This window comes from Ursus maritimus, unplaced genomic scaffold (genome assembly GCF_017311325.1).
Source record: "Ursus maritimus isolate PB19 unplaced genomic scaffold, ASM1731132v1 scaffold_6, whole genome shotgun sequence".
In the NCBI taxonomy this organism is placed as follows: domain Eukaryota; kingdom Metazoa; phylum Chordata; class Mammalia; order Carnivora; family Ursidae; genus Ursus; species Ursus maritimus.
In genome coordinates, this window is record NW_024426774.1 from 13,223,619 (window position 1) to 13,239,031 (window position 15,413).

At 46.6% G+C, this 15,413-nt stretch overlaps 1 protein-coding gene across 2 annotated transcripts; it reads left to right on the forward strand.

Moving 5' to 3' along the window:
• Nucleotides 1-226: 226 nt before the first annotated feature.
• Nucleotides 227-15,392, forward strand: MSGN1 (mesogenin 1). 2 transcript variants are annotated; one of them, XM_040622904.1, is made up of 2 exons: nucleotides 227-347; nucleotides 13,854-15,392. In XM_040622904.1, the coding sequence occupies exon 2, from the start codon at nucleotides 13,886-13,888 to the stop codon at nucleotides 14,447-14,449; it is 564 nt and encodes a 187-aa protein (XP_040478838.1). In that variant the 5' UTR covers nucleotides 227-347; nucleotides 13,854-13,885; the 3' UTR covers nucleotides 14,450-15,392. The 2 variants fall into 2 exon arrangements, with proteins under 2 accessions (XP_040478838.1, XP_008698626.1); XM_008700404.2 differs by having other exon boundaries at nucleotides 242-347; nucleotides 13,642-15,392.
• Nucleotides 15,393-15,413: the final 21 nt, after the last annotated feature.

Genomic DNA, 15,413 nt, shown 5'->3' on the forward strand with positions numbered 1-15,413 from the left:
CACAGACACATACATGATCACTGTCGTGTGCTGTACTTGACACCCCGAAGCCTAGTCCTCTATCACACTGTGGACGTCTGTTCTAGTCTTGGGAAATGTGTGTTGCAAGTTGAATGCATTAGCCAATCTGGAAGCGAGTTCGTGAGAGCAAAGCTAGTTGGGTAGCCCCAAGAAGGAGGAAGTTGCTCTCCCAGCCCAGTAAGAATGGCGTTGAGTGATTGCGCACAGCTCAAAGAAAGCCCCCAGTGCTACACTCCGGCAGAAATGGGAGAGGGTGGGGCAAAGGCGGCGGATAAGCATCGACGAGGGAAACACTGTGGGACTTCATACACTGAATCAGGTGCCAGGTAAGGAACCCTTGCCAAGGTTGGCATCTGGGGGCCACAGATCCACTCACCGCCCCTTGTGTCGGCCTGCTTAGCACTCACTATACGTGCAACAGAGGCTGGTAGTCAGAGTAGACCAGAAAGAACACTGAGGATTTGGATAGGCAGTGGGGTGGCACCACTCACCCTAGGCAGAAAACCTACACTAGCAAGAAATAGCAATGGGAGGAGCAACCAGTCTTCCCCGGAGAGTGAGAAAGGCAAGTCCAGACTGGAGGAAAGGGAAATGTGGTGAGGGAAGAGGAAGCTTAGGGACAAGTAAGATAGGTAATAAAGATATCAAAAGAGAACACAGAGTGAGGGCTCATCTGCAGGCACAGTCCCTTCAGCATCAAAAAAGACACTAAGGTCCATAATATGGCAACAGCTGGTATTATAGGGAAGGCATGGGAGGGGAGGGAAGCAAGCCATTTATCCCCAGTCCCACTGTCTGTTCCATAGGCACTCTTAGGGCTCCCCAGCTCTACCAAGAACATTCTTCTTCAGGGCTTATCACAAATGCTGATAATTAAAAAGCAGCCCTCAAACACTCTGCTTTCCATTTCCAAGACTGTTCAGGAAAGGCTAGTTTAAGGCACTTACCTCCTCTCTGTTGGCTCCCTCCCTTGTACTCGCCAAAGCTGGTCTTCCTATAAGGACTCAGGACATTACACCTTTAGAACGTTTTGAGCCTCGAGAAGGGAGAATAGCCTGCCCTACACATAAGCACAGTTATTTTCACAGGATTCTATTTCCTGCTCTCTTTGAGTCCATCTCCTGGTAACAGCCGTGGGGCTCCCTAAAGCCAGCAACAGCTGCGATCATGATCGTGAGCCCACCAGCTAAGTCTGTGCATCTCAGCCCTGAGAGGCAGCTGTTCTTCAAAGCCTCGGGGCTTGGCCTCCCTCTCCACCACCCCGGTCTGGACAACAAAGAAAGTGATTCATTAACCCTCCACGTTGGAAATTTTCATGGGGGGGGGGATCCCCTGTTCCTTTTACCCATGGTACAGTCTTTGAATTCTGCCATCTCTGCGTAGTTTTGCCATAGGCGAGCAAGAAAGCCTCCCTCAACTTCAGTTTCCTCAACTCTCTGATGGAGGTGATAACATTATCTTCTTCCTGTGGTTGTGGTGAAGAGACATAATAGATACGGAAATCTTTGATGTGCTATAAGGCGATATTCTTGTATTTGTCGTGATCAAGGTCCTTCTTGCTGAGGTTGACAAGTAAGTCACTGAGCAATACAGGGCAGGACAACAGCCTTCTGAACTTGGCTGTCCATGTAAATGTCACTGATGAGTGGCTGGGGCACAGAAGGCTTCTGGAGGAGACATTCGGCTAGGACAGAGAGGGATTGGTAGAATCGGAGAGGTTAAGGGAGGGTGAGGGACACAGCCCAGGCAAAGGCCAAGAAAAGAAATTGTGGTTTAGGGACAGTGTAGAGAATGTGCTTGAGGACCGGGGGCGGGGGAGGGGGTGTGTGGAAAGGGGACGTAAAGTTCAAAGGGTCAGGATAAGCCAGAATATGGATAACCTTAAATGTCAAGCAGAGAAGTTATCAGGAGAGGTTTTAATAGCATGAAAAAATCAAGGAGCTATGAAGGTCTAGAAGTCATCCAGTCCTGTTCCCCGTGTCCTGAGGTTCATGTGTGTTTAACAATCTAGACAAAGACACCTGTGCTGGACATGCCTCTGGCTTCCTGGTGCCAGACTCAGTAGCTCTTGAACGCCTGGAGATCTTTTATCTGTCCAAATCAGAGGTTTCCTACTTCCCTGCTTATTAAAAAAAGAGATTACCTGGCCCTAGCCTAGACTTATCGAATCAGAATCTCCAAGAGAGGGGCCTGGGAATCTTTCTTTTGAAAATAATTCTTCCTCTTCCCCTAGGTGATCTTGTTGTGATGCAAATGTGGGAATGCGTGCATGTGAACTATATGACATGCATGCTAAACACGGAGTTCCAATGAGGACTCAGCAACCCTTACTGTGTCCTACTTGCCACCGTCCCATTATCTTTCTAAGAATGCTTGCCCTCAATCCCCTCCCTCCCTCCCTCCCTCCCTTCCTCCCTCCCTCCCTCCGTCTTTCCTTCCAGCCTTCCAACCTTCTTTGTCTTTTCTTCATTTTTAAGTAAATATACTACCCCGATGCTTTGATTCAACTTGAGGGCAACTGTGTGGTTCCTGAGTCTTTTCCCTTCACACGTGGACCTACCCAGGCTATCCTCCTTGCCTGGTCACTGCTTTGAAAATTCTGATTTTTTAAAGTCATAGCTTCTTAAAATTTAGAAAATACTGACAACTATAAGGAATAATAGCGGCTACCAAGGATGGCGTGCTCACTCTATCCAAGGCCAGGTACCATGCCATCTCTCTACATATATGAGTCTTCATAACAATTGTGTGCAGTGAGTACTCTCATTATCCCCAAATTACAAACAGAGACACTGAGAGATTCAGTTACCTGCTTACGATTGCATAGTTATAAAAGGAGAAGGGTCAAGATTTGAATCTAGGAACACTGGGCGACAGTCTTTGCTTCAAACCGTGACACTAAACTACCCCTGGAGAAGAAAAGTAAGATGAATGAAGAAAAATTACCCTCAATTCCTATTACCAGAAACAACCGCTCATTAACACTTAGTCATTTTTCTATGAAAAAAAATGTCATTGGATCAAAGTATTAATTTTATATATCCTGCTTAAAAACTTTCCCGTTAGATTATATTTCCTCTTACGTGTTCCTCACAAATACGATTTTCGTCAACGATGTAGTATTCCATCGTATGGAGAGGACATAATTTATGTATCCCTCCTTTGTGGTTAGATACCACAGTTGTTTCTAATTTTTCACTATCCTAATATTATGTTAATATTCTTGTTTATAAATATTTGACTGCAAACTTGTTTCATTCTATAGGATAAGTTCATGTGCCAAAGGTACTCTTAAATCTAAAATGCACTCTGGCTATCTTAAAATATTACAACAAGTTAGCCAGTTTACTCCTCCACAAGAGGCGCGTGGGCAAGACCACTTCCTTACCCTTTTGCCAACTTTGCCAATTCAGGAGGTGAAAAATGGCCTTTCCCTGTTGTTTCCATTTCCATGTCTTTGATCACCGTGGAGGTGATCTTTTCTTCTGTATTTACCAGCCCCTTGTACCTCTTCTGTGAACTGTTTATTCGTCCCCTCGTTCATTTCCCCAATGGCAAGCCTGTGTTGTTCTTATCTGTATGAGTTCTTCAGAACAATACCCTTTGGACCCTCTTATTTAGGAGAAATATTTTCCCTACTTTGTTCTTTGCCTCCTTTCTGCTTTTTAGGTGTCAATCAACTTGCAAATAAAAAAATCTGAATTAAAAATGGCCCAAAGTAAAGGCCAATGTTTCTAAAAATAGGCAGGGGCGTTATACAGATACCCTCCTACAAACACTTTTAGTATTCATTTTAACACCAGCAGTTTTGGCATCTTGATTTCTGGCATTGGAGAGGACTAAAGAAGTAATTTCACACGTTTTTGCTCTTCGGGCTGGTAAGAACAGAGGCAAATCCTTAGAGAACAACCTCAGTGCAAATTGCTTTCAACTTTTTTGACATGGGTATTAAAACGCCACCCCAAATACCACTGGTAATAAAGAATCCAGCTTAAAAGGGGAGTAGGTGTAAATGTAACACATGAGATTTTTTTTTTTTTTTTTTTGCATCTTGCTAGCCAGTTGCTGAAGAATCAGTGGAGAAGCACTCGAAGCTGCTTCCCCTCCCTGGTCTGTAAAAAAAACCCCAGCTATTTGGGGCAAAATGTTGACACGAGATTATTGAACCAGAGGAACTGCTCAGATTTCTATGCACTAAGATTAGCCAACGCGTTCTGCCCACTGCTCTCAAGGGAGAATTAGCTTCACTTCCTCTATTCTATGATTCTATGATTCTTCACGCATATGTTGCAACCCCCTCTCTCCAACCCTCCTGTGTACCACCTAATGCCTGTTTTGTGCAGACAGGCTGCATTTTCTTTTTCCCCAAATGAACCTATGTAGTTATATTTTCAAAAGAGAAAGAGGCGTAGAGACCCCGCAGGGACATGGCTGGTCGGGAATGGAGTCTTTCTGAGGGAAGGCCACACTAGCTTGGCTTCCATCTACATTCATTTTGCAAAGAAAATTCACACAGCGCTTGGCTGGGGAGTGGGTTGATGAGTTAGGATCTTGAGCTCAGGTCGTCCGAGTGCTGGAGGAGAAAGGAAGCCCTACTACTGCGTGGGAGGGAGGATGCTGTCCTTCTTCATGATACAGCTTAGCAACGGGGTGGAAATAAACCTAATTTGGGGTCAGGGAATCCTCCTCATTAATGGCTTAAGAAGTACACGATGGTTTTGTCTTTCTGTTCTCAAGGATTTCTGTAGTTCGGCATGTCTGTCTTCTGTCTCTCATCTCTCCCATGAAATAAGCCAAATTATTTTAGTCCTGTTTTTTTACCTGCTCTTCTGTCCTGGTCAAATACTCAGCCGGTGAGAATCATCTATTCGTTCATTGCGTGATGTTTTACTATTTGTTTTTAAGAGGATTAAGACCAAAATACTAATGTTTTGGCTTTATAATGAGCCTCAGACTCAAATTAGGAGAGCCAAAAATATTTATTACTTCCCTGCATAGTGGTGAACGGGATGGCAGTGACATGAAAGTAATCCTCCAAGTACCTCACCCTGGCTTTGCTAAAACTCTCACACGCTTGACAACACAGGCGCTCTCTCCTTAACTGTGTAGGAAATTGCTACTTTTATTTCTCTTTACTAGCTCAAGGACATAAGAAGATATCACATAGCACTTAGGTGTTTTCTTTTAACACACACGGATACACACACACACACACAGACAAACACACACACAAACACACAGAGACAGACAGACACACATCCCATATTCCCTTGTCCCACAAGCATTATCTGGATTTTTTTGTTGTTGTCGTTGTCCTGTGTTAGTTGGGGGCCAAGATTGTGTGAAGAGGTGAAAAGGTCCAGGTTTTCCATTTAGTCCTGAGTGTTTTCAAATGCTGACTCCATCCCTTGCCCACTAGGAAGGCCAGGGCCAGTCTGGCTGGTGGGGTTCCGGGCGGCTGTGGCTGGGCCAAGGGACTGAGGGAGATCCAGAGGTCAGGGAGGTGTGTGGAGCCCAGAGCAGGCAGGAACCCCAAAGGCTAAGGGCAGCTCTCAGAACAAGGGCCTCTCAGTGTCCCGTGCTGAGGGCAGAGCCGGGGGCAGGGAAGCAGACAGTGGCTACGTGGGCACAGCTGACTCGGGGCGGGCGGGCCGCAGACTTGTCCGGTGAAGGTGTGGCCTTGCAAAGAGAAGTGGCTTCTGTTGACCTTGGGCCAGGTCCTTCGCGTCTGAATTTGGCTTCCTCTCTTGTAAGCCGAGGATGATGCTTAGCTCACTGGACTGGAGAGGATTACTTGAGATGGTGTGTGCGAGGCTCTCCTCTGGGGCCCAGCACAGGCTCAGGGCTGTAAGTCCACAAGAAAGGAAAGTGTTCTCAGCGCTATTATTGACATTAATACTGCAAAGTGTTTTATTTACAAAATCATAAGACATTCTCTCTGAATTTTCAACAATAGGAAAATATGCTTAAATATCAACCTTACCTGTTGTTTGAGAAAGAAAACGGCACAGACTTAGGACAGGGAAAGTACTAGAAAGTGGTAGGGGGAGACAGATGTCTTCTATTCTAGAACCGAGAGCCCAAAGTTGTACAAGGGCTGCAGTCCTCACGACATGCGACAAAAGCTCCTTCCGAAACCCTCCCTCCCCCATGTCCTCCCTCATGATGTAAAATCACCCCCTAGAGCCTGGGGCTCTGGACTCAGACCGCCTGAGCCTAGGTCAAGTCTTCTCCACATTTTCATCTCATGGGTTTGGGTAACTTCAACTTCTCTAAGCCCCAATTATTTCTTACGTAAAATAGAACAAAAATAGTACTTCCTTTAAAGGATTTTTGTAAGATGTAAATGAAATCAATCATCCAAAGCAGTTAGTACTAAATCCATTTATTATTGCTATCATCCCTGGGTATGGCCAAGAAAGGGGGTACCTCTCTGTGGGTGCTTAATTTAGGAATGAAGACAGAAAGTGTAAACTTACTACATCTTTTCAGCCCCTGCAATGCTGGTACACTGAGCCCATCTCAAGGGCCCTGTATACATTGGCCACGTGACTGAGTGCCTCCAATCAGTCTCCCCATATTTCCTGAGTTGTAGTTCAAGCTTGAGTTGTGGCTTCAAGAGCACTACAGGGACCGTCATGCCGATGCCTCCAACCGTTCTCAGTTGTTTTAGCCAATGGATAAAAGCCTGGACCTCAGGCAGCCTATGTAGGTTCGAATCCTGGGGCTACCAGTCATCATGTGTGGGGTCTTGGGCAAGGGACTGAACCCCTCTGTGCCTCACTTTGTTATTAGTAAAACAGGATCAGGGATGGTACTAGCACCTACTTTGTAGGGTTGCTGCGAAGACTGATGGGAGTTCATCTGAGTTAAGCATGTAGAATAAAATCTGGTGCAGCTCTGGCCTCTAGGCATGTTCTCCCAAGCAGCTGGCCAGGGGGGCTTCAGGGCTGTGCTGGCCCAATCCGCCTCTGCTTCCACCTAATCCTGATGACCAGAAGCTCCTTGTCACCTGCTGGGTAAAGTCCAAGTGCCTCATCCCTCTGGACATGACTTTCCTCTCCAACCTCAGCCTCTGCTGGACCCGCTGCGGACGAGGAGCTGCTAGTGGTTTCCTGCAAATTCACGCTATCTCGAACCTTCGAGCAATACCTAGAAGGAGCTCCCTAACCTTTCACCTTGTTAAAACGGCTCTGCTTTTAAAGGAGCATACTCTTAGGACCCCACAGGAGGGTTACTTGGAAAGCAAGACTGTAGAAGTCATGTCTTTCAGAAAGTCCTCCAGATTCTTTCCTGTGCCCCTTATCGGTGTGTAAATATTTCTAAGATTTGACTCAGGTGTAGTCTGCCTCTAGTGGCTCTCCTCTTGACACGGATATCACTTTTTTTTTTTTTTAAGATTTTATGTATTTATTCGACAGAGATAGAGACAGCCAGTGAGAGAGAGAACACAAGCAGGGGGAGTGGGAGAGGAAGAAGCAGGCTCATAGGGGAAGAGCCTGATGTGGGGCTCGATCCCATAACACCGGGATCACGCCCTGAGCCAAAGGCAGACGCTTAACCGCTGTGCCACCCAGGCGCCCCACGAATATCACTTTCTATCCATCCACCAGTGTTTGGACAGCCACCGAAGCACTAAAGTGCTAATATTATCATGGGGACACGTTACAGAGGACTCCCAGGGTTGTCACATACAACCATGCGTGTGCCCTATGGTTGTTTGTCACAGCACATAGACATTGTTTTGTCAGTAGTTTCACTTCTCCATCTCCGCCCTCAGTACTTCAAGCAACATGAAGACAAACCCTTCTTAATTTAACTTTCTGCTCTCGGCACCGGCACAGTGCTTGGCACTCAACATGTATCAAATAAAAACCAACAGGCTAACTGATGGTCACCTTCTTAGCTCTGCACACCACGCGAAGACCCAGCAAAATAATCATCATACCTTCAAGGAACTGGCAACATAATTGGGAAAGCAAGTCAGACTACTGTGGAGAGATACCCAGAACATCGGGCAGTATATGCTAGTGTCAAAGGAATGGGGTCAAAGCTACGTACTGTCCATAAGAGAAAGGAGAAGTTCTGAGGGCTAGGCAGGCAGGGAAGGCTTCTTGGAGGAGGTGGGATTCGAACCAAGCCCCGCATCTTGCAGAAGTCCTCAGTGATTACATTGCACGGGTGACATAGCTTCTGGGGTGCAGGGTATACAGTGGAAGGAGCCTGGCCGTGGCATTCATGCAGACCTAGGTAGTGCCTGTCCTGCCTTTCTATCCTCTTGCTGTGTCTGCTGGGTCCCTTTCTGAACACAGGTCCCCTCCTCTTTAGAGTGTGGATTATAACCTCTACCGTACAGAGTTGTATGAAAATTAAGATGACCTAATAAATCTAAAAGAGGTTTAATTCTCAGTACATGGTGGGAATTTAGCAGAGTAGCTCTCATTTTAATTAGACTCCAGGATTAGTTTAAAAAAATTTTTTTTCAAGAGAGGGAGGGCAGGGCAGAGGGAGAGGATTTTTTTTTGTTTTGTTTTAAGAATTATTTATTTTATTTTATTTTATTTTATTTTATTTTATTTTATTTTATTTTATTTTATTTTATTTTATTTTATTTTATTTTATTTTATTTTACACAAGCAGGGGGAGTGGGAGAGGAAGAAGCAGGCTCATAGCGGAAGAGCCTGACGTGGGGCTCGATCCCATAACGCCGGGATCACACCCTGAGCCGAAGGCAAACGCTTAACCGCTGTGCCACCCAGGCGCCCCGAGAAGAATTATTTATTTTAGAGAGAGAGGTAGCAGGAGCAGGAGGGGGAGAAGGAGAGAGAATTTCAAGCAGGTTCCCTGCTGAGCGTGGAGCCTGATGCAGGACTTGATCCCAGGACCCTGAGATCACGACCTGAGCCCAAACCAAGAGTCGGAAGCTTAATCAACTGCACCAGCCTGGTGCCCAGGGAGAGAGAGAATTTTAAGCAGACTGAATATGGAGCCCCACACAGGGCTCCATCTCACAATCCCGAGATCACGACCTGACCTGAAATCAAGAGTAGGACGCTTAACTGACTGAGCCACCCAGGCACCTTTCCAGGATTAGTTTTTTTAGTTCCTGATCTATTGAAGGATTTTCTGCAGCATCATGAGAAGTCGAAATCCACTGGAGCCCTCCCTCTGCTTCGAGCAAATGGCCCGCGCAAACTGCCTCACGCGGTTGGTTCCGAGATCCAGGAGGTCACAGAGGGAATAGACCTTCCATCTTGAGGCTTCTCAAAGGTCTGGCGATGGCACTATTTCTCCGCAGACAGGCTTTGAAAGAGCCAGCTTCCATGCTGACTTACTTGGTATTATGTCACGTGGCAAAATTGCTGGGTTTGGAGCAGACGATTTCACTGGTGACAGTACTTACTCTTGCTGACCTTGAAAACATCTCAACATAGTCCTATAGCCCTTTCCATTTCCCAAAGGCAAGCTTCAGTTTTAAGTCTTTCTAGCGTCTTAGCAACATGGGAAATAGGGTGACCCTAACTTTCCCATGAGGAAACCGAGCTACATAAAGGTTGAATGACTCACTCGATACAAAGCAGGGTCAGAACCAGGACTAGGATTGGGGTGCCGTGGGTCACAGTTCCAAACTGCTGAGCCTAAGTTCAAAGTTCTCTTGGGCAGTGGTTACCAAGGGTAGGTCGGTGGTGGGAGTGATCACCCTGGTGAGGAATGCCCGCTCTATTTGTGTCACTGTTTAGAGTGGGCTCTGCGGAGTGACGGTAAAACACAGACCAGCTGTCGGCCAGCTTTGGCACTGTCCTTACATAATCTATAGGCAATGCCTCGGGGACTGATGGCTCCCACCGCCAGCCCTGCACAACTATTGCTCTTTGTAAAGCACTTGGTCTAAATTGGTTTTGTTTTAAAAAAAAAGAAAGAAAGAAAAGGAAAAAAAAGGTTTCATTTGAAGGAGGGAATTATGATTTCTAAGTAGAGGTGACTTGAAGCTGAAAAATATGGGAGAGATGTATTTGTCGCCACATGTATTGTGGCTCTAACTTCTCTTAAGGAATCAAGAATTCACTGAACGTGGTTTCGTACTTAAGGCGACATCAGTGGCCATACTTGTAGCTTACCATGTACAGACCTGGTGAACATGTGTTCTCTATGAGGGGAGTATTAGTATTTCAACTGTACAGACAAAACTGAAGCTGAGAGAGATTCGTGAACAGGTCCAAGGTCCAATTACTCTGTAGCAATTAAGATTAGTCTGACTCCAGTGGACACACTTTTGCCACAACTGTCACTTTCTATTTGTCCAACAATGTCTGGACAGTCACTAAAGTACGAAAAATGCTAATGTTGCAGAGGAGACTACCACGGAGGGTCCCCCCCGGGGCCACCATTTGTGGAGCTTGAGCCCTGCGCCAAGAGCCTGGTCCAGGAGGTCAGTGGGGGCCGAAAGAAGGCCAAGCTAGGCATTTTTCTAATTTGCACAGACATGCCTTATGGGCTGGCAGTGAACTGGGACCACAGGTGCGTATAGGTTCAGGCATCGGAGCAGCCTGTTGCCCTCCATTTCCTGTTGACTCTTTGAGCAGTATTTGTCGAGTTCTCATAAGTGGCTCTGCCTCGTTTCCTGGCCAGTCGCAGAATGTACCAGCTTCTCTGCGATCTCCGCTATAGGTTATAAAATGCCCAGTCGTCCATCCCCTGACATTATTGTTACCAGGGATATGACTGGCATCCCCTCAGACGTGAAATTAGACACTAGGTGAAAATTTAGATACTAGGCCACTCACGAATCCGTGTGGCAAATCCTGGGTCCTCCTCACTGGGGAGAGCTGCAATGGGAAGCCTGCATGGGGACTGGGATTGGAGAGGCCATCTGTATCTCCATGTTACTTTTTGGAAAATAGGACCAGGAGGTTTTGCAAGCCCCCTTGGGAACATACCTCAGGGTTGGGGACTTCTTTTCAGTGTGTTACAATTGTCGTCACAATAGATTATCAGTATTTGTTGAGGGACATTTAAATGCATATTAAGATATTTATCCTAATATCCTAGTCATGTGGGGACTGTGTAGTCTGACCGATATGGAAGTCTGTGTATCACTTGAATCTGTACTAGTTTTTAGGGAAGAAAAATGACAGATCTGGGAGTTGGACAACTTTGCTTTCTATTCGCATCTCGGCCACAGCCTTTTGGTGTGACATTGAACAAGTCATCGGCATCTCTAGGATGCAGATAAAAGGATAGACTCAGTTGTCTCTAGGTCCCTCATGCTGGGATGGTGGGTGATCTTTTAATCAAGCGCCTTCACATAGGAACACATTTCATCACATTCTAGAGCTGGAAGGGAGGTTCAACGATCCTTTGGTCCATACACCTTATTTTAGAAATGCACTTCATAAAGAAGACAAGGCAGATATTATCATCCTCCTTTTACTAGGGCCCTGAGAGGCTGAACCATGTGCTCTAAAGAAGGTGAACTCTGGCTCATCTTTCCACTAGGCCCCACTCTCCACTAGGTTTTTCAGGGTCCAGTCTAGCATTGCCCAATTGTCTGTGTTATTTTCAATGGACATAGAGAAACTCCTAGCTAGTATGTGCCCAAACGTAGTCTTCAAGTGCGAATGGTGGTATACAGTCCTGGACCTCCACTTTCCACACACTGAGCATATGATACTTCACGGGCACTAGCAGGAGAAATGCACGTTTGGTTCTAGTTGATTTCTTACCAGAGAGCGTCCATTGAGAAACATGGAAGCCAGGCAGTTTTCCCTGCTTTAAGAACAGGTTTTCAGGGAGGGGCACTCCTGGCGGGTGGGAGCAGGGGTGGAGAAATCAGAGCAGAGTAAGTCTTTCTGATACCGCTGAGTATGACCACGGAGGACATTAACAGACACTTGCTTAAAAGACACTTACTAAGTGTCTATAATGCACCAAGCATTTGACAGATACCATCTCTTTTAGGAAGTGAAATTTCTAAAAATAGAAGTTTAAGAAATAAGCAATTTTAGAAAGAAGCTATAGAAAGGGAAAATAAAAGAACTCGAGTCTGAGAGCAGATGTAGTGTTACATAGGAAACCGTGCCGTTTAGACTATGAGGACTAAAAGCTTACTATGACAGTGGCCATCACAGCTACCTCGGGTCTACTGAGACCCTCCTTCCACTTTGAATCACATTCAGGTCACCTGTCTCTAGTACAACCAACTAAAATAGAGAGAAGTGATTTTAAAAAAAGTGGGCTTTGGGGTCTTACTAGGAATCTCGGCTCTACTACTTCCTGCCAGGGAAATCTTCACTGAGTCTCTTAACTTCTTAGAACCTCAGCATTTTCATTAGTAAAATTAGATTTAAAAACAAAGGTTAGTTATAATATATGTAAATTTCCTTGAATGGTATTAGCAGATTCTAGGCTTCTCAATAGGAATTGAAGGAAAAGAAAGATCAGAGAGGGGAAAGGAGGACAGATTATTACACTTATTATGTTTCATTAATGCTTATTCTTCAAGATATGGCTTAGGGTCCTTTAGTAAATGACAAATTTAAGAGCATTCTTCTACAAATTACCTGCTTTCGCCTTTTCTTCCCTGAACCTAGCTAATTAAAAAACACTGTGAATGTGCTAATTAGACCATTGACATTTCTTTTCAATAACTGCAAAGGGACTTAACTATGTTCAAGAACACGTTAATACTACTCTGGTATATAACTCACTCAGATCTGATGTTAATACTCATTTGCAGAATTAGTTACGTGGAGAATAAGTTCCGTGCAGGGGACAAATGGGGAATGAGACCTCTTTCCAACACACAGGGTCGATCTCAGAGCATATAGGAAGTGAAGCAAACTAGCAGGGCCATCCAACTTAACACATTCAGCGGCATTTGGAGCGATGGTGGGGAAAACAGGCTCCCCAGTTAATTTCACACTTCCTCTATACATTTCAAAAAACAAGGTGTGACACTGCAGCTGGATTTTTAAAAGACCTTCAGAAGGCAAAATGCCAGGTATTCTGCAGACTCCCTGCTTTAAACGAGTTTTCTGTTTCACTAGCTCTGTTTGCTGCGGGGAATCCCGACCTGCTCTGTTAAAGCAAGGGCTTTAAGCTTCTTGACGGGTATTTCCTGCTCACTAAGGCTCTGGGTTTACTGGAGCTGCTGGCCTTTGTCATTCTGAGTGGGGGCATGTTGGAGGCATGTCCACACTCTCCCAAAACTCAGGAGAATGTGCTGAAGAGGAAGGCAAGAGGGAAACTGGCTTTTGCTGTATGTCTGCGGGGTGCTCTCCTCCCCAGAGCCCTATGAAGGAAGAGCTATTATGCTCTGCATTTGACATGCTGGGGAATCCAAGCCCAGAGGGGCTCCCTGTCCCCAGACCCTACTGCTTCTCCTCCAGTACACCCCATCTGCTCTGAGCTCTCTAGGTCTTGTTGGGGAGGGAGGTCCTCTGGGGCACCCTGCTACTCTCCACCAGGGCCCTGGGCCACCACCTCCAGGCTGCAAATTGCCCCAGGTTTGTTTTCTTTGGCTCCCTCATTAATGAGTTCCACAGGACAATGCTAAGTCTAGTTAGGCGGCCTTAATTGGTTTAGTTACAACAAGATAATTCCTTTTTTCTTCTCTCGGAGGCCTTTTTGTTTAAAGACATTTTAGCTGGAAGATGCTAATTATCAATGAGGAGAAAGTGACACCTGAAGAGTTCATTTTCCATCTTGGTCCTTGGTGTCTCCTTTGAACTCCCCCTCCCCGGCCCTCTTTCCCACTTCATCACTTCTCCCCCACCATCATAAAAGAGAGCTCTGCCCTGGCTGGCGGCAGAACTTTCTTTCTCACTTGCCAGGGAGCCGTTCTCTCTGCAGCTGTCCCCCAGGCATGGACAACCTGCGTGAGACCTTCCTCAGCCTCGAAGAGGGCTTGGGCCCCTCGGACAGCCCCGGCCTGCTGTCCTCCTGGGACTGGAACAACAGGGCAGGGCCCTTTGAGTTGAACCAGGCTTCCCCCACCCAGAGCCTGTCTCCGGCTCCCTCGCTGGAGTCCTATTCTTCTTCTCCCCGTCCAGCTGTGGCTGGGCTGCCCTGTGGGCACGGAGGTGCCACCAGCGGGGGCAGTGGGACGGGTGGCCTGGTGGAGGTGGACTACAATATGTTAGCCTTCCAGCCTGCGTACCTGCAGGGCGCTGGGGGCCCCAAGGCCCAGAAGGGCGCCAAAGTCAGGATGTCTGTGCAGCGGAGACGGAAGGCCAGCGAGAGGGAGAAGCTTCGGATGCGGACTTTGGCCGACGCCCTGCACACCCTGCGAAATTACTTGCCCCCTATCTACAGCCAGGGGGGCCAGCCGCTCACCAAGATCCAGACGCTGAAATACACCATCAAGTACATCGGGGAGCTCACGGATCTCCTCAACGGCGGGAGGGAGCCTCGGCCCCAGAGCGCCTGAGCCCCGGACCCCGACACATGCCAGCCCCTGGGCAGGGGAGGGACAGGACAGCTTTAAAGACCTGGACTAGCTCACGGAACAGCGGCACATAGGTTTCTTATATATAGTAAGCGTGGTGACTTTGTCGTCTGCAAACTTGTGAGGGAATTCCCACTGGACTTGTTGAAGCCACCAGAACACTTAAAAGCCAGACAAGCAGGTATTTGGCTTCCAGTTTTCCCACGGTTTCTCAGGAGAGGAGCCCGTAGCAAAGAGACCGATTGCTGGGCCCTTCTCTGCCCGTCCAAGGTATTTTAAAGGATCAATGATTTGGAATGCATTGTGTCAATAATGTAAAATTGTTACAATTGATCTTCTCTCACTATTTCGGTGGCGGGAGCTTTCTTTCTGTGGCTAACTCACCCATATTTTGTGTAGCAACCCGCCTGACATCTGGATTCTTATTTAGAAAGATTTGCATCAAGTAAAGGGCTATAGCATTCTTGTTTTTATTTTGTCTGTGTGCTTGTGTGTGCTTGTGTGTGTGTGTGTGTGTGTGTCTGTACCCTCGTGTGCTTGTGTGTGACTAAAATCATGCCTTTTCTTTTGCAGGAACCCAAATCACGTAGCTGCAGAAGGAATTAGCATCATGGTAAATAGCAAGGCCCAGGCAGACAGGCTGCATTGAGATACAGTGAAGTAAAGGCGGGCGCCTCTTCTCTTAATGCAGGGGACAGGGTGCCTGGAGATGAACAGATAAGAAGGAGGAGGGAGTGGGGGAGGACTCAGCCCCACAGGGTGGGCCTGAAACAGGGCTTGGGGCAGACACTCCCTGTGCCAGGCCTGGTATGAAAATAACCTCCCCGAATCCCTTCACTTGCTCATTTCTCAAACGAAGTGATTGGTTCAAAAAGAATAAGAGACTATTTTAATTCTATAGATGAGTGAAAGGGTTGGGATTAGAATTCAGGTCTGTCTCTATCTC

Excerpts from the sequence above, each read along its gene's own strand:
- MSGN1 (XM_040622904.1), top strand. The coding sequence starts at position 13,886 with ATGGACAACCTGCGTGAGACCTTCCTCAGCCTCGAAGAGGGCTTGGGC.